The sequence below is a fragment of the Mus musculus genome, chromosome X (genome assembly GCF_000001635.26).
Source record: "Mus musculus strain C57BL/6J chromosome X, GRCm38.p6 C57BL/6J".
Taxonomy (NCBI): Eukaryota; Metazoa; Chordata; class Mammalia; order Rodentia; family Muridae; genus Mus; species Mus musculus.
The window spans coordinates 36063131-36086228 of NC_000086.7; the positions used below are offsets into that span (position 1 = coordinate 36063131).

The 23098-nt window shown below is 38.9% G+C and overlaps 1 protein-coding gene across 4 annotated transcripts in view; it reads left to right on the forward strand.

The window, feature by feature from the left end:
• The window catches only part of Dock11 (dedicator of cytokinesis 11), a 189300-nt gene extending 175860 nt beyond the window's left edge, over positions 1–13440 (forward strand). For 2 of the 4 annotated variants that reach the window (XM_006541406.4, XM_006541407.4), the window contains exons 50-54: positions 3740–3950; positions 4530–4720; positions 5200–5300; positions 6718–6856; positions 12969–13440. In XM_006541406.4, the coding sequence (XP_006541469.1) occupies positions 3740–3950; positions 4530–4720; positions 5200–5300; positions 6718–6856; positions 12969–13088 (762 nt within the window). In that variant the 3' untranslated portion in view covers positions 13089–13440. Of the gene's footprint in view, positions 1–3739; positions 3951–4529; positions 4721–5199; positions 5301–6717; positions 6857–12786; positions 12805–12968 lie in introns of all 4 variants that reach the window. The other 2 variants (XM_006541408.4, NM_001009947.3) reach the window with 2 other exon arrangements.
• The last annotated feature ends 9658 nt before the right edge of the window (positions 13441–23098 follow it).

Consider the following 23098-nt stretch of genomic DNA (forward strand, 5'->3'; position numbering starts at 1 on the left):
GTATTTGGCAATACCTCTCTATAAGTTTCACCGGTTTTGTTTTGATTCATTGAATTAAGACAGTAGAAAATTCCCTGTCCTTGCAACCAGAATCTCAGCTCATTTCCATGCTGTTGACTGCTGTAGAAATGAATAGGTGATGGTTAGTGAGACTCTCTGGACAACATGTGTCTTTCTCCTTCATTCTGCTTTGAAAACCTAGCTCCAAATGCTGCTGAAAAACCACTGTGAGGCAACCAGACTTCTGATGTTATTCTATACTTCTCATAGGTGACATACAAGAAGCTATTTCTATCCATATAAAATACAATCGTCCCCCCTCATAACTGTGGCTTCTACAGCCACAGAGTCAGCCAACCATGGATCCAAATTATTCAGAAAACACTGCATCTGTACCCAAGAGTTTCAGACTTTTTGTTGTTATTTTGTTTTCCTTGGTTTTGAGACAAGCTCTTATTTTGTTGCCCAGACTACTCTAGAATTCCCTATGTCACCCAGTGTTGTGTGTCAGTATTCCCAGGAAGACATGAGCAAGCCTCTACTCATTCCAGATAGAAAACCAATGGCAGATCAAAGTAAGGGTGCCACAAAGTGCAATTTATTGAACCGTAAGGTTTTTTCAGGTTTTTTTTAATGGGAACAAGATAAGAAGTTATTTAGTAAAATAGAAATGACTCAAAGACGGCTGTATCAACCAAAAGCCCAACCTCTGTATCAACCAAAAGCCCAACCTAGCATAAAGGACAGCTCACAAAAAGCAGACAGCTTCCACAGATTAGAAAGTATCTTTTCCAGGCAACTAATATGGGCTGAGCTTCTTCCTGACAACTCAGCTCGACTGTGAACGTATCTCAGTAGTCCTTATTTATGCTTAGAAAAGGAGAGATAGAGTGAATGTGGTCAGTTTCAGGGACCCCATGAGGCTACTGAGTATTTTACTTCTTTAACTGACCTTCCCTGCAAGATGGAATATTTTATATCTAAGAACATTGTGTCTCTTGAGGAGTTTCCTTGAAGAATGCAGTGTTTCACCTCCCTTTAGAATATCCTGTATCTTGGAGACCAAGATGGAGGGCTTTGTTTAACCTTGTAGGAAATTGTTACACAACACTCACCCTAGCCAAATTTTTTTTCCCCCTGAAACATTTTTTTAACAGGATCTGACTTAGGCAGGACTGAAATGCAGGACCTGCCTCTGCCTTCAGAGTGCTGAAATTATAGGCATACATTACCATACCTGCAAGATGTTTTCTTTGTAACTGTTCCCTAAGTAAGAGAGTATAGCAAGCAATTGCGTAACGTTTATGTTGTAGTATGATCACAAGTCATCCCGAGATGGTTTTAAAGCTGCAGAAGCATAATTTTTAGGTTCTCTGCAGCAATCTTGCCACTCTTTATAGGGAAGTTGATTTTTAATATGTAACAGTAGAATTAAAGGCATTCGTGTATGTGCTTGTGAGGTGGGAGGGGGGTCGGGGGGGGGGGAATCTGGGGACCTGAGCTAATATGCCAAGCAAACCAAAACCAAAACCAAAAGAAACCACTCTTTGTTTGCCAAAGAACAAAATCTGCTTAAAGTCACAGGCAATTTGAATAGAAGTTTAGTGGTGTCTTCCAGGATCTTAAATGTATGTGTCCTTTGGCCCAACATTTAAATCAATACAAACTTATCTCCATATATAAATGGGGCTAGAATCTTCACTGAAGGAGTCTTTCCTGCTATTTATATATAAACGGTGTACTATTTAATATGTGCATGTATAAATATTTTAGGATTTGACATCCCACTTGAACTTTTTATTTTCTATTTATGTTTTCATCTTAGCCAAATAATTGCTTTGACTGAGGTCTTTTTCTAAAACTCCAGCTTTTAAACGTGAGAGAATTATTTCTGGGACTTTTGGCTAAAATAAGTATAATCAGAAAGAAAGGTTAATGTTTCCAGAGCAACCTAAGTAAATAGGAGGAATTTAAAGAGGTTAACAGTGTTAAGAAATTTACTGTCCCCTGTCTTTATGCCTACATATATGGAGGATAAAATCATACAGAGACTGTTTAGGGGGGTGGATTTTTGTTGGCTTTCTTTCTTTCCTTCCTTCTTTCCTTCCTTCCTTCCTTCCTTCCTTCCTTCCTTCCTTCCTTCCTTTCTTCCTTCTTTCCTTCCTTTTCTTTCACTAGATAGACCGATGTGACTGATAAATAACCAAGCTAGTAAACAAGTCACCCAGAAAACTAGGCAGATTTTGTTGAGAAGACACTGAAAGCAAATCCCGAATTTTCTCTGGAGTTAAGGAGAAATGCTAGAGAGTTCGAGAATCCACAAGTGAACCTTCAGCAAGGACATCAGCAGCAATTCTTGGCATGAAAGTTTGATGACTCATAAAATGACCAGCAACCATCACTAGACTTTTGGGTTATCTTGCTGCTGCTGCTGCTGCTGCCTTTGTCACTGGGAATTGAACTAAGTACCTTGCACATGCTAGACCAGCACTCCACCTTATATGTCTTCAACATAGAATCACTGTTTTTTCTTTTGATCCCTTTCCTCTGCTGGCTAGGATTAAACTGATGTAGGTAAGAACAACTACTCTTGAAGGCTGAAGAGATGACTCCATGGTTAGGGCACTTGCTTCTCTTGTGGAGGATCTAGGCTCAGTTCCCAGCACACACATACTGGTTCACTGTCACATTTAACTTCAGATCCAGTGATTTTGTTGTTCACTTCTGGCCTTGGCAAGAACTACAAGCATTTGTTATTTTACAAGTTTATACAAACATGTCCTTGTGAACATACCCACATGTAGACAAACTCTAATACACATAAAATACAATATAAAAATAATAAAATCTTTCAAAAATATCCACTCGTATCAGACACTACTTGTGGATAGCCAAATTGATATACTACTTTATTGCATAATTAGGTGGTATATTAAAATACTTAAAGCTATATAAATCTTTGAACTAAATAATTATTTTCTAAAAATGTATCCTAAGGCAAACAATCAGAACAACAAAAATCCCTACACCATTTAAATTCAAAGATGTTCACCAAAAAATGATTTTCCATAGCAAAATGTAAAAAAAAAATGACCAATATAATTCATGTGTATTCATTCAGCCATTAATGTCATATTAAGCCACTTGTGGTTCACACCTCTAATCCTAACACTGAAGTGGCCAAACCAGGAAGACAACTGCAAGTTTAACATTATTGATGGTTACCTAGAGAATTCCAAGGTCGCCTGAGATAAGTGTGGAACCCCGTCTCAAATAATATAAATAAATAGTGTTAACACTATTGTCAATACTCCAGTAGAAACTATAGTAGTTTCAGCATGTTTTTATTGAGGTAGACTTCACATATTGTACAACTATTTTAATAAATATTTAAAGAATAAGATTATAAAACTGTTCAATGTGAATCTCAATTTTGAGAACATATATGCATACAAACAATTGGAAAGAAATATGTGAAATGTAGAAAACGCTAATTGCTGAGGACTAAGATTGCAGTGGTGTTCTCTGTTCCTCCTATATTTCTGTAGTCTCTATAGGTTTCTGTACCTTCCTTATAATAAAAGATAAATTATCTGTAAAACACAACTATAATCTCTCCCAGTAAGTGTACAATAGATCAGGAGCATAGTTGTAATGCCATGTTTCTTGTGTGGCCTCAAAGCGGTAAGCTATACTATCATTTTCTTTTCATTGATTAAAAAAAAAAATCTCCTTATAGGTAAATGCCAAAGAGCTTGATCCAAAATTCGCTCATATACAAGTCACTTATGTGAAGCCGTATTTTGATGACAAAGAACTCACAGAAAGAAAGACGGAGTTTGAAAGAAATCATAATATCAACAGATTTGTTTTTGAGGCCCCATATACATTATCAGGCAAGAAACAAGGTTGCATTGAAGAACAGTGCAAGCGTCGTACTATCTTGACCAGTGAGTAGGAATCAATATGTTACTTTCATATCTGTCTTGGTCCCTTCTCATATACACAAGTACCAGCTGGCCAGCAGGACCATGTGTCTGAAATGTGAATCATTTGTTATTTTACAAGTTTATACAAACATGTCCTTGTAATAAACCATCGTTTTCCCATATGTTACTCCTAATTGCTTAGAGGTGTCTCATAAAGATAATTTTATCCTTTCATCCTGAAGCAGGAGGAACTAGTTGGCACCCTTAGGATTTTTTCTAAGAAAAGCATGGGAAGGCATAAAACAAGTTGATTCTGGGTTTTCCTAGAATTCTACTGAATAAATTATTTTCTAAAATTGGTTTTGTGCTGCCTCATCCAACCTTGGTATGACGAGGTCCTGGTCTAATTGTAGCTCATTGGGCCTTGTCTGGTCCGGGAAGTCTGCTCTTTTCTGAAGAGAAACGGAGGGGGAGGAGCAGTGAATTTGGGGGAGAAGGGAGGTGGTTGAGAGGAGTGAATGGAGGGAAGTATATGAGAGAAGATAAATACAAAGAATTCTACTCATTGCTACGTTAAAAAATGGTCTTTGTATTTCATAGCTTCAAACTCATTTCCATATGTAAAAAAGAGGATACCTATAAACTGTGAACAGCAGGTGAATTTAAAACCAATTGATGTTGCTACTGATGAAATCAAAGATAAAACTGCAGAGCTACACAAGCTCTGCTCCTCTGTTGACGTGGACATGATTCAGCTTCAGCTAAAGTTGCAGGGCTGTGTCTCTGTGCAGGTATGTTGGTTGGTTGCGCAACAAGCTCAAAAGGCTGTTGATGTTTCTTTTGCTTTTATGAGGGCGCAGAGCAAGCATTAACTACTATTGTATGTTATATTCTTATTGAGAGCAAAAAAAATCAATATTCTTTTTTAACATAAGAAATAAATCACATTTAATTTATACGAATTTTGTATTATATCAGAAGACATTACAATAAACTTCTAAGGCTGGCCATGACCTGTATTATTACATCAGAAATCATTAACTATTTTATTGGAGTATCATTTTGCCAGATTAATCCCCTTAGTTAATGTTTTTCACACAAACTTCTCATGAGAAAAAAAATAGATCTCTAGGCTGCGGGTTTCTTAGGTATTTTATTGTGTATCTGCTATCCTCTCAGCCCTTGGGGGTTTTAATGAAAAGGGAAATGCAAACGCTCCTTTTGATTACATGCTTGCCACACTATCATTTCTTTCTCATGTGTAATTTAGGTCAATGCTGGTCCATTAGCATATGCGAGGGCTTTCTTAAATGAAAGTCAAGCTAACAAGTATCCACCTAAAAAAGTGAATGAGTTGAAGGACATGTTTAGGTAAGTGTTCGTCTTCAGATCATACCTCTATTCTTTTCTTCTATTTTCTGTTAAAAAAAAAAAAGAGAGAAATCAAAATATTCACTAAGTAAGGGTATTGTCTGCATTTGCAGTGATTATTTGATCTCCAAATTGCTCTTTAAGTAAGTAGTCAGGAACCATATGATCGGTTTCATACTCTGAGGCACTAACACTGCTCCTGTGACCCAAGGGATTAAATATACCAGCTTACTCTATTGCTTTGGATATTTTAAATGACACAAACACAAGGCTATATTCATTACACGATTTCCTTCATTGCCCGGTTGACCTTGCAGTCTAGCATTTCAGACCATGTAGGAAGGGGTGCAGTGGGGCTACAAAGGTTGTACAGGCTTTCTTCTAGTCCTTGTGTTGTTATTTCCACTTGGACTCTGCAGCTCTGGAGAATGCCTTTCCTTGTCTGCAGTGAGTAGCTCTGTAAGCTAAGGCATCACTGAATGGTCAGGAAAAAGAAAAGTCTGACTCATACATAAATAGAAATCAATTACAAGGCATGACTAATAGAATAAAATAGACTAAGGAGATAGATAGTGACCTATAAGCTCGTTTGCTCCTGACTTTAATCATTTACTTTTTCTGTCTGCGAGTCATCATCTAGTCCAGGTTGCAGAGTAACCTGTACACATTCATTTACCAATATTTATTAATAGTGTCTGCCTGGCAGGTACAAAGAACTCTACTAGTTGCTATGATGGGAATACAAAATATGTAGGCAATGAGGTACTTTGCCACTGTGTGTATCCACTCTTCATTGTGGGCATTAAACGCACAAAAAATAAGTGAAGAAAATTAACTTAAACATATGAAATAATGGGAGAAAAGACTTTTATGGCAGTTCCTCTACTTTGTCCCTAGTCCTACCAGGCCAAATACTTTACACACAATGCTAATAGCCAAATAGTAAGCCCCCAAATAAATTGTGTTTGAATGAGTGACATTAAATGACTCCATTAAGTTTCCTAGGGGGCATATGATTTGAGCTAGGTATTAAATTATTTTTGTTTTGTATTGAGACAGGATCTCACTATATAATCTTGACTAGCCCAGAACAGGCTATGCAGACCAGGTTGTCCTCAAATTCACAGAGACCCACCTGTTTCTACCTCCTGAGTGTTGGTATTAAAGGCAGGCACCAGGCACTGAGCCAGGTTTTAAAACAGACCAGAAACCAGAAGAGAAAGATAAAAAAAGAAAGGTTATTTGAATGTATTTCAAACTAAGGAAGTGACCATAACCAATAGTAGGGGAAAAAAAAAACAGAAAATTCCAATCTTTCTTTAAGAAAGTCATTGTCAAAGTAAATTGTCAAACTTATGGATGGTGCTACTTTGTAAGTAACTTTTCTTCTTCTTTGTATCTTCATGTTCTTCCACAGAAAATTCATACAAGCATGCAGCATTGCACTTGAACTAAATGAGCGGCTAATTAAAGAGGATCAAATTGAGTACCATGAAGGGCTAAAGTCAAATTTCAGAGACATGGTAAAAGAACTGTCTGACATTATCCATGAGCAGGCAAGTGTTAACATCCTTAAAAGTAAGGACCGACTGCGGTCCCTAAAGTACTACTTAACAAAATATATTGGTTTGAAATGTATTGCTCTAAAATCATTTCGTTTATATTTAATTTTCATTAGATTGTAATTTATTTTCTTTGTATGAATGGATACATGTGTGGGTGAGTAGGTGGCTATGTGTTGTATATGTGCTACAGTGGGCATGTGACACGACACCTATACTGTCCTGTGTGTATGAGTAGAGATAAAAAGAAAACATGCAGAAGTCAGTTTTTCCTTCCATTGTGTGGGTTCCTGGAATTGAACTCAGGTTGTTAGGCTTGACTGCAAACATTTTTACCTGCTGAGTCATTTCACTGGCCCATTAGCTTATATTTTAAATTGTGTTCATCTGATATCTTCAACCATTTAAGTTATGTACTATGAATGAAACTTGAGGCAGTTACCTAAAACTGCTGCTGAAGCAATGATCTAGAAGAGACTAATTTATTCTTTATGCTATGACATCAAAGACAACTAGCTAAGCAAGTCTAATTTGATCTAATGATTAACAAGAGTCTCTCGGGGAGAATCCCAAAGAGGTGAAAAGATTAACTTAGTAGCTACGTTCCTAGATAATGTTAAGAAGCTAGATACTGACAGTAGGGTGTGTGGTGGATGCCTTTAGTCCCAGCACTCAGGAAGCAGAGGTAGGAGGATCTTTGTGAGTTTCAGGCCAGCCTGGGCTACACAAGTCCAGGACATCCAGGCTGGTTATAGTGGGAAACCCTATCTTGAAAAAACAAAATAAATAAACAAACAAAGAATATTAAAAAAAAAAAAGAAGTTAGATACTGGCACTAGGAAAATGGCTCAGTGAGCAATGTGCCTGTTGCACAAACATGAGGAGGATCTGAATTCAGATACACAGCCCCTACCTGTAACCCCAGTGCTTGGAGTGGAATGGAGACTGGAGGATTCCTGGAGCTCATTAGTCAGCCAGCCTAGCCAAATCCACGAGTTCAATAAGACTGTCTCCAGAAACAAAGTAGAGCCCAATAGAAGACACCCATTGTCATCCTTCTGGTATGCACCCACATGAACCCATGCACACACCCATATAAACAAATACATATATTACATATAAGCAAATACCATTACAGCTTTTTTAACAAGGCAGTGTGATATAGGTGACAGGCTGAATCACTGAGTGTTAGTATCAACTACAGCTACCTTAGGAAAACAGCCTGAAAAAAAAAATAAATGTCAACACCTGATCCTAGCTTATAGGCAAATTCTGTGACCATTAAGTAATTACCACTTTTACATAGCCACTGATCCTTATAGAAATCCTGATCATGTTCCTAGACTATCTCTTGAGGCCCTAGAATTTGTGTTTACATATACTTTGCATATGGATTGCCCTGTTAACCATTTAAATCTTTTTATCATGTTTGTAAAAGTTGTGGCATAATGATCTGCTGTCTCACTGGGGGTATTTGAGCTTATCATAACACCTTCTTCCTTTCCCTGTGAATGAAAACATGGAATAAATAATACTTTTTCTCTCTGAACAAGGTTACATGTAGCCCAGACTGGCCTTAAACTAAAGCTAGTTTTGAATTCCTAATCTTCGTGCCTGCCTCTACCTTCCAAGTGCTGGAATTATAGGCATGATCCACCATGCTAAGCTCCAGAGAACAGAATTGGAAAGCTCATTCTTACAGTCTAGCATGGTGTTACATCTGTAATTCCAGTGCTTAGTACACTGAAGTATGAGGTTAGTGAGTTCAAGGCCAACGTGGATTACATATGGACTACATGCTATATAGCTTGGGCTATATAAGCAAGACACCATCCCAGGGAAGGAAAAAACTCACAAACTATTCCCAGAAAAGGAGTTCATTTGTCTTAGAATCTGGGTTTTAGTGATTGAAGGCAGTTGTTCCATGTGGGAGACTCTCACACAGAAGTTTATCTTACAGTGTGGCCCAGTGAACGGTAGAAAGACTTGTCAGACAACAAAAGCTAGCTAGCTTTCGGTTAACCCTCCTAGGTCTTTGCATTTCTTTGGTATGCTTTACCTTAAAGAGCTATGGGAGATTTCATCACTGGGTGTGACTTTGGGTTCACTTTTCTAATCATTGTCATCTGCTCACTATGGAGAACCAGGGTGGACCAGAATTAAGTGGTTAGTGAGGTCAAGTCCAGTCTCTTACATACCCATTCTTTTTGTTTGTTTGTTTGTTGTTTCTTATAAAGGGAAAATATTTCATTGGGGCTGGCTTACAACTTCAAAGGTTTGGTTCATTGTTGTCATCATGTTTGTGTGATACTGTCTTAGTGGGACAGAGCTTTTGCTTGTGTGTCAGAATCTACACATACATGGGGTCACGAATTGTTCATCCAAAGTCCTGACTTTTTGCAAAGCCTTCCCAAGAAATAGACAAAGGATTTGTGCTACAGGGTATCTAATTTGAACCCGAAGCTCCCCAATTCAGCAAGACTAGCTGGCCAGTGAGGCCTAGGGATCCTCCTATCCCTAACTCCTCAATGCTAGGGTACCACCATGCCGAGCTTTTTCTGTGAGTACTGGGGATCTGAACTTAGGTCCTCATGCTTGAGCAAATCCTTCCAGTCCTCAGAACTCATGCTATTAAGACAACCTTTGATATAGAAAGAGGATGGGAAACCAAAGGTATTCAGCAGACGTTCAGGGCAAAAATTTCCTTTATCAAGTTCTGTAGCTGGAACCTTGAAGACTTGAGGGGCTTTCAGTGTTCTTTGTCTTCTTTTTGCCACCTTTACTAGCCTATTAGGTCTGAATGTAAATAGCAAGACATTTGTTGATGCTAGGCAGGGACTTTTCTGCTTCCATCACTGCATCTCGACCTCACCCCTTAGCACAACAGCAAAAGCACCATCACTCTCCTGAGGCATGTCCTATTAGTAAATGGTGTACATAGCTTGTTTCTTTGAAGCCGTCTGCTTGATGAATCTCATTTCTCATAATACATGGGGGAAAACAGTAACAATGACTCTTTCACAGAAGATAAAAAACAATTGCACATGCTGTTTTGAGCCCGTGTATACTGTCTGACAGTTACTTCATTTGCATGCAGCTGCATTGCCTAGTCTTGAATTCTAAAGTATTCAAATTCAAGGCAAATTATTCAGTTTATTACCACTATATGATCAAGATATTTAGAATGGTCATTTTGTCAGGTTTTTCCACTAAAAGCATGAATTTTTCAAATCAGGTGGCTACTTCCCACCTGCTTATATCAATTACTTTGTTAAACTATTGGTATTTTTCTTAGCTGAAGACCAATATTTTAGGCCCTTGATATGAGCTAACATTAGCTAACCAAGAAAACTTTTTGTTTCTATGTGTTGCATGTTTATGTAAACCATTAACTTTATAGTGAATTTTATAAATGAATTAATATATTCCATAAGATATTAGAGTAAAAGAACATAAAAACAGCCATATCTGTTGAAATTGATCATGCTACCACAAAATAGACAAAGTGTATTTGAGTATATACTGAAATAAGAACTGTTCTATTGAGCCCAGTACTTGATTTCTTCAAAAAAGAAATTGCCTTAATATTTCTTGGCAGTTTTCAATATATTTTTTATAGTACACCAAAGTGTAAAATAAGTTTTTATACCTATTATTTGGTAAAAGTTAAAGTAAGTATACTTTAACTTTTGTTTTCCTTAATTTTGTGACCATAAAACTTTTTTAAAGAATAATTTAAGATTATTAATTGTAGATTTCTTATTTAGGTGGAGTTGGTGGTAGCCACTGTAGGATCTGGTAGGTTTTTCAACACAGCCTCAATGGACACCCCATTTGTTTGTCACATCTGACAGACATGAATAATTGATTCGTCATCAGTTAAATCTGTAGCATGCTTTTAGATTAGTGTCATGAGTTAAGATTTTTGTAAGATCAAATTCCTCTAAGATCTTTTTAAGCCTATTATTTATAACAACACAAATGATAGGACACAGTACTGTCATTTGTAGGCCAAGGCTTAATACTAAACCTTCAAAGCCAACTTGAAAACCTAATGTCCTAGTTTGCATACTGTTACTATGTCTGACTAAAAGCAACACGGGGCACAAAGGGATTATTTGGCCCACACATACCTCTCACAGTCCATTATGTAGGGAATTCAGGAGAGGAATCATGAGCTGCTTACTGATGCGTTCCCCATGGCTTGCTCAGCCTACTTTAATATATACTAGGTTCACTTGCACAGGCTGGTACTGTCCACAGTGGGCTGGATCCTCCTTCTACATCAATCATTAAAGGCCAGTCTGATGAGGACATTTTCTCAGTTGAGTTTCCCTCTTCTTAGATGACTGTAGCTTGTATTCAGTTAAAAAGAACAAAAGAACACACATGATATGCACTCACTGATAAGTAGATATTAGCCCAGAAGCTCAGAATCCTTCTTAGAAGGGGGAACAAAATACCCATGGAAGGAGTTATAGAGACAAAGTTTGGAGCTAAGACAGAAGGAAAGACCATCCAGAGACTGCCCCACCGGGGGATCTATCCCATAAACAACCACCAAACCCAGACACTATTGCAGATGCCAACAAGATTTTGCTGACAGGACCCTGTTATTGCTGTCGCCTGTGAAGCTATGCCAGTGCCTGGCAAATACAGAAGTGGATGCTCACAGTCATCTATTGGATGGAACACAGGGTCCCCAATGGAGGAGCTAGAGAAAGGACCCAAGGAGCTGAAGGGGTCTGCAACCCTATAGGAGAAACAACAATATGAACTAAGCAGTACCCCCCAGAGCTCATGTCTCTAGCTGCATATGTAGCAGAGGATGGCCTAGTTCACCATCAATGGGAGGAGAGGCCCTTGGTCTTGTGAAGATTCTATGCCCCAGTATAGGGGAATGCCAGGGCCAGGAAGTGGGAGTGGATGGGTTGTGGAGCAGGGGGAAAGGGGAGGGTATAGGGGATTTTCAGAGAGGAAACTAGGAAAGGGGATAGCATTTGAAATGTAAATGAAGAAAGCATCTATTAAAAAATAAAAAAATTAAATGTATTTTATACATCAAACATAAAAAAAATGAACAAAAAAGAAACAGCCCACCCAATATATTTTAGATTTGTTTCCATTTGTGTGTATATGTATGCATGTATCTGTTATGTGGTGGAGGGAGGGATGTGTGTGTGTGTGTGTGTGTGTGTGTGTGTCTGCCTCATGTATACAGTGTGGAGGCAAGGAAAAAAGGGTGTCAGATCCTGTGGAACTGGAGTTAGAAGCAATGTGAGCCTCCCAATGAGAGTACTGGTCAGGTCCTTTGAAAAAGCAGGAAGTGCTCTTAACCACTGAGCATCTTTCCAGCTTTGAAAACTCAATATTAGAAAGCCAAATCAAACCCAAAAAAAAAAAAGGCTTAAGACCTGAACTAAGACTCAAAGAGAGGGAATATAATATGTATACTATTCTTTTCCTTTGTCTATTTCATTTAAGCGTAAAACCTTTGTTGCTTTGGCTTTTGACCACCTTAACTGGCTAATTTTTAAAATATGCATACCAACATGAATGTATACCTTCATATACATGTTGAAATATAATATTCACATTTTGTATTTCATTTGTTTATATAGATTAGTTTGTATAATCATATTTCAAATAGGCACTTTTGATTCCTACCTTCATTTAGTATTATTCCAAGTCTGCAGGGAAGGAGCACTGGAAAAGTGCCTGAGTGATTCTGAGAATAACTCTGTTAGAAGGTACATGGATGATCCATTACTCTTATCAAAGCTTTTGTGGTGACAAGTTAAAAGAGAATTCAAAGATCAGATCCTGTCTCTTTTAATTGAATTTTGCATTTCCTGACCTTTTGTTTTTCCTAATGAGTAACCAGATCTTTTCTGCTTTTTTGATACGCTGCCTTTGTAACTCAGCTGTGAAGACTAAAGCCGGTAATGTTATTCTTTGCTCTTTCTGCTTTTCGTCATTTTAAATAGCCCAGTGTCAGTGATAAATTCAAATATGCCTGTAATTTTATATACACAGTCCCCTTTTTGGCACTAATAGTTTCAGTTGGTGATAATTGTGTGGGTTTTGCTTTTGTTCTTTGTTTCAGATACTACAAGAAGACACAATGCATTCTCCCTGGATGAACAACACATTACATGTATTTTGTGCAATTAGTGGTACATCAAGTAACAGAGGTTATGGTTCCCCAAGATACGCGGAAGTATGAAGAGATTTGGAAGGAAATGGCAATGAGACTGACCTTTCTCAGGAATATTTGGAGCTGTGCAACTGTTAGCATTTAGAGATTTGATATGTGTGGAGTGTTGCCTCCTGACACCAAAATCGTCATGCTTTCATACAGGGTGCTTGTATCTGTAAATATTTAAGCAACTCGAAAGTGCCTGAAAAATTGCAGCACTGTGCTTGCTTTGTACTTTTTTTAGGTAAATCTATATGCTGAAAAGTAGAGCTCAAAACCATTCGTTCAATTTGCTTAGTTACCACTTACTAATAATGAGAATATGTAAAATTGTATAATGGAACCCAATAAAAGGTAACAAACTTATTTGTAATTCGAAGTGAAGGAAATAATTCTTTGAATTTAGGGTTATCATTGATAAGAATTTGAATTCATTATCATATAAATCCTTGGGCAAGAAAACATTTTTAAAAACCCACAGGACATGGATGATTGGGGAGTGAATTTGAATTGCTGCCTGTTAGGAGTTAAAGCCAGGGTGAAAAACAAAACAAAACAAAACAAAACACAGAACCATGCTTTAACAGAATACCTGGGAAAGAAAAGGATTGCCTAGAAACACCACCAGCCTTACTGCTTGCCATTTGATCTGAAGGCACTCGGCATCAGGGCTGATCTCTCTCCTGTATACAGCAGGAGGGATTTGTTGCCTGAGCTTGCTCTTTGAGGATGTCCATGAAGCTGAACAAACAGCCTTGGAGAATCTGTAGTCTCTATATCCTATGTAGCTTCAAAGGTGTCCAGGAAGCCCAAGGGGTGACTGTAGTGGTGATTTTTTTTCTCCAGTTGCAAAATTAGCAAGCACTGTGAGAGAACTTGGTAGTTACTTGAACACGTCTTGGATTAGTGTAGAAACAGATTTAACAATGGCAAGCATGAACTATATTTGTATCTACAAAGGAATCTAAGATGTCTTCAGTAATCCGGGATAACCCAGGGTATAAAGAGCTTTTTACCAGTAGAAAAAGCATAGATAAAATAGCTCATTTCATGCAAAATTTCGTAGTAGCACACCACAGATGGCACCATGCCTATATATGGAATTGTTATTGTTACATTATTTATATGGTTTGGCTCCCTCGACAAGTAGCATAAACATTTTTTTTAAATGAAATAGAAAGTAGTGTTAGCAACAGCCTTTGAACCGTGACCAACATGCCATAGAACTCAGGATGACTCACTAGCTGATAAACTACACAAGCCATCATAATAAGAACTTGGGACTTTTAGTATAAATACTGGTTTACCTGAGATGAAGGATCAAGTAATAGATTTAATATCTCTCCCTCCCTGCCTACCCTCTCCTCCCCTATCTTCTGTGTGTGTATGTGAGTGTGTGTGTGAGAGGGGGGGAGGAAGGGAGAGAGAGAGAGAGAGAGAGAGAGAGAGAGAGAGAGAGAGAGAGAGAGAGAGAGAGAGAGAGAGAGAGAATGAATGTACATCCTGAACCTTGGGCTTTGGTCTGTTGAGTATAAAATATATCACTGAGCATTAACCCAGTCCACCTTGTTCTAACAACATAATACTTCAACTATGGAAGGACCATGAAAAGAACAACAGGTGGGAGTAAGTTTGTGCTCAGACTATGCTCCTGCCCTGGGAGTGGGTCAGTAAGAGTATACTTTATCTAGTCGACTTTCCTAATCCCTAAACACATAAAGGTCACTCCGAGTAATATTATACCTGTTTATCTAAATCCTAATGGAAACTGAAGCTAAATTCTTCAAGGACTTTGCCTGTATGTGCCATTTGACAACGTCTCCAGTCACTTTCTGAGTGCTTCTTTTCATCAAGATACAATTCACATACCATACACATTCATTTGTTTGAAGGACACAGTTCACTTGATGTTTTAGTACATTCACAGGGTTGCACAAGCATTATCACAAATTTAGAACAGTTTCTCTCACCCACGAGGCCCATATGCATTAGCAGTTCCTCCACTACCCCCACCATTCAACTCCCCAGCACCAAGAAATCATTGTTAATCTGTTCTCCAAATCTATAGATTTGCCTCTTGGAAACGTAACGTATCTTTTTGTGCCTGGATTACTTTCCATAGCACAAGGTGTCCATGTCCATAGCACATTCATATAACATATATCCGTAATTAATCCATTCCCTTCCATGCCTCTTTCAGATAAGTATGCTGCCTTTTATCTAGTCTTGGACATTTGGGTTATTTACATTACAGAGCTCTTAAGAACACTGTTAATCTGAACAAGAGTTTCCAGGTGCTTGTGTAGGTGTATTTTCAGTCCTCTTAGGCATAGATGTGCAAATGGAATTACTGGATCACATGGTAAGCCTAACCTTTAAAGGACTATCCAAACTTTCCCACAGCAGCAACAGCACTTTGTGTTCCCCTCGGCAATGCACTGGGTTCCAGGTTCTCCTAACTTCTCCAGCAGTATTATCTTTGATTGTCATCCCAGTAGGATTAGTGTGGTGTCTATTTGTGGTTTGTATTTGAATTCGCCTGATAGATGACAAAGTTGAGGATTTTTTCACATGGATATTGACCAGTTTTTTAGTAGGGTAAAATCAGGTCATTTATCTGTTACTCGTTGAGTTGCAAGGTTGCTTTTCTTTAAGTATATTTTTGGTAGAACATTCTATCTCACGTATATTATTTTAATATCTGTCTCCTGTTGCTTTTCTTTAAAGCAACAGGGTCTTGCTAGTCCTCTTGGGCTGGTTCTAAATGCCTAGGTTTAAGCAATATTCTTGTCTCAGCTTGTCGGTGGCAATTCGGGAGACAGCTGAATCCTGACAGCTACAGAACACTCCACTTAGGTGTGGCCCACATCTTGATTTGCATCACAGTGCAGAATTTCAGAATGAGTCAGTATGAAGCAAAGTTGGGGTTTATTTTTTGTAAAAAAGACCCTCTCCCCTCACCTCTGTGTATGTGTGTGTGTCCCTGTGTGTCCCCACACACATGGATGCACACTCTTAATTCCTTTCTCTATGTTGTAAGTTTTGAAAGTGGAAAGTATGAGCTCTTTAACTTTGTTCAGTTTCGAGATTTCAAAAGCTATTCTGTTCCTTCTCCATGGATATTAGGATAAACTTATTGAGTTTTGTAAAAAGAGAAAAGGCAGTGGGAGTTTGTGTAGAAGTTATTGTAACTCTATAACTATAAGATTAGGGTCATCTTAAAATATTAAGGGTACAGGAACACTTGATATTTAAAATGTTGTTCCATTTATCTTAATTTTAATTCTTTCAACAGTGTTATATCACATTTAAAGGTTAGATTTATTTTCTATGCATGAGTGCTTTGCCCATGTGTATGTCTATGTACCATGTGCCTCCTGGTACCCTGGAGGTCAAGAAAGAAGCACTTGATCCACTGGAACTAAGGTGGTTGGGAGCTACCATGGAGGCGGTAAGAACTGAGCCCAGGCCCTCTGCAAGAGCAACAATGCCTTCTTAATTCTTATGGAGTTTTTAAGTCTATGTTTTGCATTTATGTTTTTATTTCATTCTTTAATTCCTTGGGCTTTTTAGTTTTTATGCTGTTGAATAGGAAATTATCTTCTTATTTCATTTTTACATTGCTCATTTCTAGCTTATAGAGACAATTCTATGACCTTTAATTAGATTCAGTGGGTAATTTGGATTTCCTCCAACTTAATATCCTATAATCCTCCTTTCTTTTCTTTTCTTTTTTTTTTTTTTTTTTTTTTTTGAGACAGGGTTTCTCTGTGTCGCTCTGGCTGTCCTGAAACTCTATAGATAAGCTGGCTTCAAACTCAAGAGATCTGCCTGCCTCTACCTCCTAAGTGCTAGTACTAAAAGTGTGCACCCACAACCCAGGCTCCTTCTTTCTAATCTTGCTGCCTTTTGTTTTATATTCATACCTCCCTAGAACTCCCTAACAATGTGAAATGACAGTAGTCAGAGCAGACATTTTACTCCTTATCTCTGGGAAAAGTGTGTCAGTCCTTTTCAGTATGGTGCCAGTTGTACAGCTTTAGTAGGTCTCTTAAAATGTAGTGCAGGAAGTTTCCTCTAAATGATTTGCATCTGTATCCTCACAGATTCAGTTCTTCCTATGTTTCATATCAGGCTCAATTATCCATAGAATCCCTATATGTTATATGGAAATTAACACACAAATGATCAAGAAGTACTAGACTCCAGTTTACATAAAGTCAGATATGATGCCAAGGTATCCTGCTTCTATATTTTCAGCTATTCTATACTCCTTCCTATGATGTCTTACATTAATATTCTGTGACTTTACAAGAAAACCCAAAATATGCTCATCTTCTAATTTTTTACTGGTATGAAATTTGTGCCTAAAAGTTTCATGTATTTCCTCAGAACCTTGCACAGAATAAGCACTTGAATAGTCTCAAGGGAAGAAGTCTATGTTATAGAAACTGATTTAACTCCCTTGGAGCCCTTTTATAATGAGCAAAATGATATAGACAGAGAACCTAGCCCTCAGCGAGGTTGTTCTTGAAAGAGATAGAAAATATTATTTCTGTAAAACATAACATATTGCAGTCCCAAGAAATAGTAGACGGTAGTGGTGGCACACGCCAGTAGTATTTGCTGAAGGAGGCAGAGGCAGGAGGATCACGAATTCGAGGCCAGCCTGGGCTACACATTTAAAGAGGCAGTGGTGGTGCACGCCTTTGATCCCAGCACTTGGGAGGCAGAGGCAGGCGGATTTCTGAGTTCGAAGCTAGCCTGGTCTACAGAGTGAGTTCCAGGACAGCCGGGGATATACAGAGAAACCCTGTCTTGAAAAAAAAAAATAATAGTAAATAACTACCGTAAACGTGCTGAGTAAACCCTAGGGGCATGCATACACACACATGCATATATATATATCACACACACACACACACACACACACATATATATATATCATAACATTCTCTATGGAGTTTTAGCTTTGGAAATACAGTATTTGGGAGAAAAAAAATTTTTTCAACTCTCCCAGTAGGTTAAACTTTCTTGTCATTTGTCTCATTTCTAATTAGAACTGTCGATCACCACAGTAGCCTCTGGATAGATTTCATTAAAGCCCTGTGATTGTAGATGGCACAGTTTGATTGATGTGGAGCACTTAAGGAAACTCATCCCCAAACCTCTGCTGCCCAGGGCTTTGGCTGGCCTCTTTCATTTGAAGATTGTGGCAATTTTCAGTGTAGGGTAGCTGTGTCAGAATTCCCGACTCTCCACTGAATATAGTATTCAATCCTTCTATGCCTACATTTTCTTGCCTGTAAAATGGAGGTGTTAATTTTACTTATACCCTTAAAGGCTCAATAAGTTATCATGTATAATTATGCAGAAAATAATGTCTATGGGCAATGATTTAGGCACTAAAGTCCTTGTGCCTTGCAAGCACAACAACCTGAGTTTAGAACCCCAGGAGCCATATAAAAAGCCAAGCATGGTAGTGTGTGCTTATAATTCCAAAAATACTGAGATGGGAGTGCTAGAGTCAGATCTCCAAAGCTCACAGGTTAGCCACACTATGCCTGGAGAAGTTAAAAGCTATTGAGAGACCCTGTCTCAAAAGGTGGAAGGTGTTTTCAAGGAACTGACATCATCTAAGATTGTATTCTGACCTTCACAGTAGCTTATGTAATAGTTGTACCCACCCACATAGGAACACTGCTTATACACATACACAAAAATGTGGTGCTTGCTACATCTACCTAATTGGTACATTATATGTGAGCTATGACTGATCTTGTCCCTAAAGCTTAAGAGAATTTTGACAGCCATCATACCCTCACTGTCTGGTTTTAACCAATGCATTTTAAATGGAATGGTCCATGATTAGGTGAAGATCAGGCCGTTTTGACTTTTGATATTACAGTCCCTTACTCTCACCAGATTGTGGAGTTCTTTGCCCCCATTTAGGCATGTAATTGTGTGTGTGTGTGTGTGTGTGTGTGTGCCAGCAAACACATAAAAATGTTGGCTGTTACCAACCAGCACCACACATCCTAGCTGAACAGAAGCCAGGTATCTTTCTTTTGCTTGCACAGGCTTCTACCTGCCTCACTGCTTACTGGAACCTACCTTGGCTTCCTTCCACTGGGAGAAAGATACAGCAGCTTTTTGGGAGAGAAAACTCTCGTGAATAGTTGTCTTAAATTGAATGTAGGCCTCTTGTTCATATTACCCTGACAATTCCCACATAACTATCCTGTGGCTCTCTTGATTTGAACCAGGGAAGGTTTTCAACTTCCCCTTCCTCACTATCTTTTTTTTTTTTTAGGAAGTGGGCCTTGCTGTGTAGCTAATGCTGGCCTCAATTCACAGCAGTCTTCCTTCCAAAATACGGAGGTTACAAGCATGAGCTACCACAGCCAGTTCATTTTTCTGTATAACAAACATTTTAGAAGCAACTCAGCCCCAACAAGTTTGCAGATGTGTAATAGCAACCTTGGATCGTGTGCATTTGGTTGGGGTACATCTTCTCCTTCCCTTTCTGGTGAAGCACTTAACCTGTCTTCCCTGAACATTGCTGAGCCACACGGTTCCCATCCCCTAGTTCTTTCCCTTCTCCAGGAATACACCCACATTCCCATGCTGTGTGTTCTACTCAGCTTCCACTGTCCAGCAGAACGTAGCCCCACAACTATGCCCCCATAACTCCAAGCCAATTACACCTAATGGCATTTGAACAAGTCAAGGCGTCTGTGACTGGGACAAATTAACAGTATTTGAACAGTCCCCTCCACTAGGTCTTGAAGTAGTTCTGACTACAGTGTCCCCTTTCACAATGACCTACAATTTCTTCATGAGTAATGCCTCTAGACCTTAGCCCCACCCCCTTGCCTGCCCCAAGCTCTGCAGGAGATATTTCTTTCACAAGACTATGAGAAAACCAGGCCCCTAGTCAGTTTCTTTCTCCTCCAGCTGTGATCATGACACATCCCTGGGACACCAGTTAGGCCACCACCCACCAGGCTACCAGGATGTGGCTGAGGTGGGGGTGGGGTGCCTTGCACTTCCCCTTTCCAGGAAGCCAACTAACTCTAAATTGCTCCATCCTTCCCACTGATGCTCTCCTAGTTGATCCTGAGTGCTCACTTCCATGATTTTCTCAGGAGTGATTGCTACTTTAGGTCAGTGGTCCGTAACATGTGGGTTGTGATATCTTTGGGGGAGGGGGTGTCAAACAACACTTTCACAGGGGTGGCCTAAGACCAGATATTTACATTACAATTCATAATAGTAGAAAATGTACAATTATGAAGTAGCAATGGGAATAATTTTATGGTTGGGGGTCAGCACAAAGTGTCCCAGCATTAGAAAGGTTGAAGACCACAACTTTAGATTTTGGAGCCGTGGTTCTTAACTAGAGGTGGCCACTAGACATTTGGCAATGCCCAGAGACACGTTCTGTTGCCATAACTGAGTGGAGGAGTTGCTACCAACATCTAACAGGCAATGTCTAAGAATACTATTAAACATCATCCTACTGTACACAGGCAGTCCCTCTCAGCACCCAAAACATTGACTTGGGCATAGAGAGACGGTACAGTAGTTTACTGGCTGCTCTTTCAGGGGATGTGAGTACAGTTCTCAGAACCCACAACAGGTTGCTCACAATTGGGTAACTCCACCTCCGACACTTCTGGCCTCTACAAGCACTTGCGCTCATTGGGAACATACCCACACATGCATACACACATCTACGTATAATTTAAAATAATAAAAATAAATCCTTAAAGTAAATGATAGTGCAAAGAGCACAAAAGATGAGATACACTGCCTTGGAAGGACTGTTTGCCTTGCTGAACTTCTGCATGCCTGGATTTTTTTTCTACTGTCAGTTCCCACTATCTATCCCATTCTGCATCACAAGCAGTGAGGATCCATGTGACCTTTGTTCCTAACTCAGCACTTCACTTTCAGGTTAGCCAGACTTGGCGACCAGAAGCTACTGAAGATTAGCTCCATAATCTCTGGCTGGCTGTCCCTCCCACTGTCCAGGAAAGTGAAGCCTTTCTCATTACTAGCAACCATCATTGCACTGACTAGGGCAGGCAATGCCAAGTCTAGGCAAGTTGCCACCTGAGAAGCAATTCTCTTCTTTATTAAAATGAAATGAAGTAAAAATGAAATGAAACAAGGCCTCTAAAAGTATTAATCTTAAACCAGGTGTGGTGGTGTGCATCTTTAATCCCAGCACTCAGGAGGCAGAGGCAGAGGCAGAGGCAGAGGCAGAGGCAGAGGCAGAGGCAGAGGCAGAGGCAGAGGCAGAGGCAGAGGCAGAGGCAGGTGCATCCCTGTGAGTTCCAAGCCAGCCTGGTGTACAGAGTGTGTTCCAGGACAGCCAGGGCTACACAGAGAGATCCTGTCTTGAAAAAGACAGAAGGAAAAAAATGCCAAGATTATTAATCCTGAAGAAAAAGCAATAGGTAGGGGCAGGAGAGCTATTTATTGAAAGATTTAAAAACAACTACAAAGTCTAGAATCAAGGGATATGTGAACCCTTTTTATGTTGCTCATAAAGATAAAATTTCTTTCCTAAATTCTATCATTTTAAGATCATCCCAATAAGAATGCCAAAATAAAAATTTTAAACTTGACAAAGTGAGTCTAATTTTATTAGGAAAAAAAATAAAATGTAAAAGTGATTACAGATATGATGGTGCGGACATTTGTTCCACTCAAAGGACTGAGGCAAAAGGGTGCCAAGTTCTGGGCCAGCTGTGCTTCATAGCAAGACCCTGTTCAAAAACAAGCCTTATTTTAATATTACTTTGGAAATGCTGAGTAAATGATATCAGAGCAACTGACTATGCACTTGCACAAAATTTGAGAGTTTAATTGATCACAGATTTTTAACATGAAAAAGCCTAAAACTTTAGATGACCTATAGCAAGAGTCCTTACAAATCAATAAGATGACATTTCTCAGTAAAAAATGGGTAAAGTATAGATGGATATACAGTTCCAGAGTATGTACAGTATAGTAGCATATGTGAGGCCCTGGATTCAATCCACAATAAAGAAAGCAAGTGGGGCTGGGGATGTAGCTCAGCTGATAGGCGGTAGTTTGAATAAAATGTTCCCCATAGGTCCATAGGGAGTAGTACTACTAGGAGGTGTGACTTTGTTGGAGTAGGTGTGGTCTTGTTGGAGGAAGAGCATCAGATCATTTCCTACTGCCTGTGGATCAAGATGTAGAACTCTCAGGTCCTTCTCCAGCACCATGTCTGCCTGTATGCCACCATGTTTCCTACTTGGTTTTAGGAAAGGAAAGAATCTCCAATAATTTTTGAATGTCCCTGTTTTAGGGTTTCTAGTGCTATAAAGAGACACCATGATCACAGGATTCTTATAAAGGAGAACATTTCATTGGAGCTAGCTTACAGTTTCAGAGGTTTAGTCCATTATCCTCAAGGCCCTGAGTTGCATCTCCACTAACATAAAGCCAGATGCAGTGGTACACACCTGTAATCTCAGTCAGCACTTGGGAATTAGAGGTAGTAGGATCCAAAATGCAAGGTCATCCTCAGCTACATAGTTAAGTTTGCAGCTATGTAAGACCCAGTCTCAAAAAAGAAAGGAAAAGAATATGAATAGGCAATTTGCAAGACAGTACAAATGGCCACTAAACATATAAACAGATGTTCAACTTTATTATTAAAGAAACACAAGGCTACAGAGAGACAGAACTCAGCCATTAAACACTAAGGCACACAGCCAAAACTTCAAGAAATGCAATTAAAACAATAGTGAACAGAGGATGAGGCATCTTTAATACACTCTAAGAAAAACCAAAATGGGAGTAAATATTGAGCCCCCTAGACAAGAAAAGGAAAGAAAAGAAAAGAAAAGAAAAGAAAGAAAAGAAAAGAAAAGAAAAGAAAAGAAAAGAAAAGAAAAGAAAAGAAAAGAAAAGAAGAGAAAAGAAAAGAGATGGCTACAACTTGTGGCACCTTCACTTGGTTTCTTGCTTATTTTTTCCTTGTTTCTTACCACCCA